The sequence below is a fragment of the Hippocampus comes genome, unplaced genomic scaffold (assembly GCF_001891065.2).
Source record: "Hippocampus comes isolate QL1 unplaced genomic scaffold, H_comes_QL1_v1.1 scaffold302, whole genome shotgun sequence".
NCBI classification, from domain to species: Eukaryota; Metazoa; Chordata; class Actinopteri; order Syngnathiformes; family Syngnathidae; genus Hippocampus; species Hippocampus comes.
The window spans coordinates 151,793-152,908 of record NW_017806275.1 but is presented as its reverse complement, the minus strand read 5'-3'; the positions used below and the strand labels follow the sequence as shown (position 1 = coordinate 152,908).

Here is a 1,116-nt window from a genome sequence, read left to right as displayed (position 1 = left end):
CGGCCTGCCGGCCGTCTCGTGTTTCAAAGGCCAGAGTGCCGGGCGCCAGCTGTGGCGTCCTCGCTCGCCTACTTTCTCTCCGCTGGGCGGACGAGACCCCCAGAGGCAGACGCTGGGACAAAATGCACATGGATGGTGGATGCCATCCATCGTCGCGCTAACAAGCTAGCCGCCAGCTAACAGGCTAACTGAACAACTCGTCTCATGTCGCTTTCAAATAAAACAGCAGCTGGACAGAAGAAGTTCCAACAGAAAGCACAATGACCACAGAAATCCGTATTTTCTTAGGTAGAGAGAGATGGTTGGCTCGCTAGCTAGCTAGCTAGCTAGATAGTGAGTACAAAGTTGCATGCTGTTGCAGTACGCGGGATGCGAGTCCATCATGATAAAAAGCAAAGTCAAAGACTTTTGAACCAAACCAGAATCAACCAAGAGCAAAAGAGCGACGCGCCGATGTTTGCATTCGGACTTTCGAAGCAACACATTTGGAGATCAACAACTTTCACGTCTGCGTTGGAGGCGCAGCCATCAAAGTTCACACTTGACGTTGGTTTGCTTCCCTCGGGGGTAACTGGACCCCAAAAGTCAAACTGCAGCCTTTGTCCTCAGCGGCCCCGTCGCCGAGAGTCCTCGTCCGTCATCGCCCCCTTAAGACCCCCCCTCATCAGCACCTAAACAAAGTACATCCAAACCATTTGGACGAGGAAGACGCCGTGTCCCTTCGTTAGGTGGGGTCAAAGTTCAGGGAGGGTGTCAAGTACATCATGTCAAGTGACGTCCTCGAGCTGTTTCCGAAGTTCACATTTACACACGATATTGATCTCTTTTCCTCTCAAATTCTGTGAACTTTTTTTCTTCAAAAAATGCATTTTCTGAAGTTTGACCATGTCTTCTGAGCGCACTCGGAACCTCTCCGAACACGCCACTAAGTCGTGTTGTGCGAGGGAGTGAATTTATGAACGCGTTCCTCGTTGCATGACCCTTGTGTGACCTTTTCCAAACCAAAAAGACTCCTCAAACGGGCCTGGACACAAATAATGATCCTCACCCATGACGGACCAAGCTCGAAGCCGACCAAGACACACGCACACACAAAGTAAACACGTAAGTACACAC

General features: G+C 50.5%; 1 protein-coding gene across 1 annotated transcript in view; it reads right to left on the bottom strand.

The window, feature by feature from the left end:
* Nucleotides 1–502: 502 nt before the first annotated feature.
* LOC109507917 (voltage-dependent calcium channel subunit alpha-2/delta-4-like) overlaps nt 503–1,116 on the bottom strand; it is a 24,931-nt gene continuing 24,317 nt past the window's right edge. The window contains exon 14 of the mRNA XM_019857657.1: nt 503–508. Within this exon, the coding sequence (XP_019713216.1) occupies nt 503–508 (6 nt within the window). The remainder of the gene's footprint in view (nt 509–1,116) is intronic.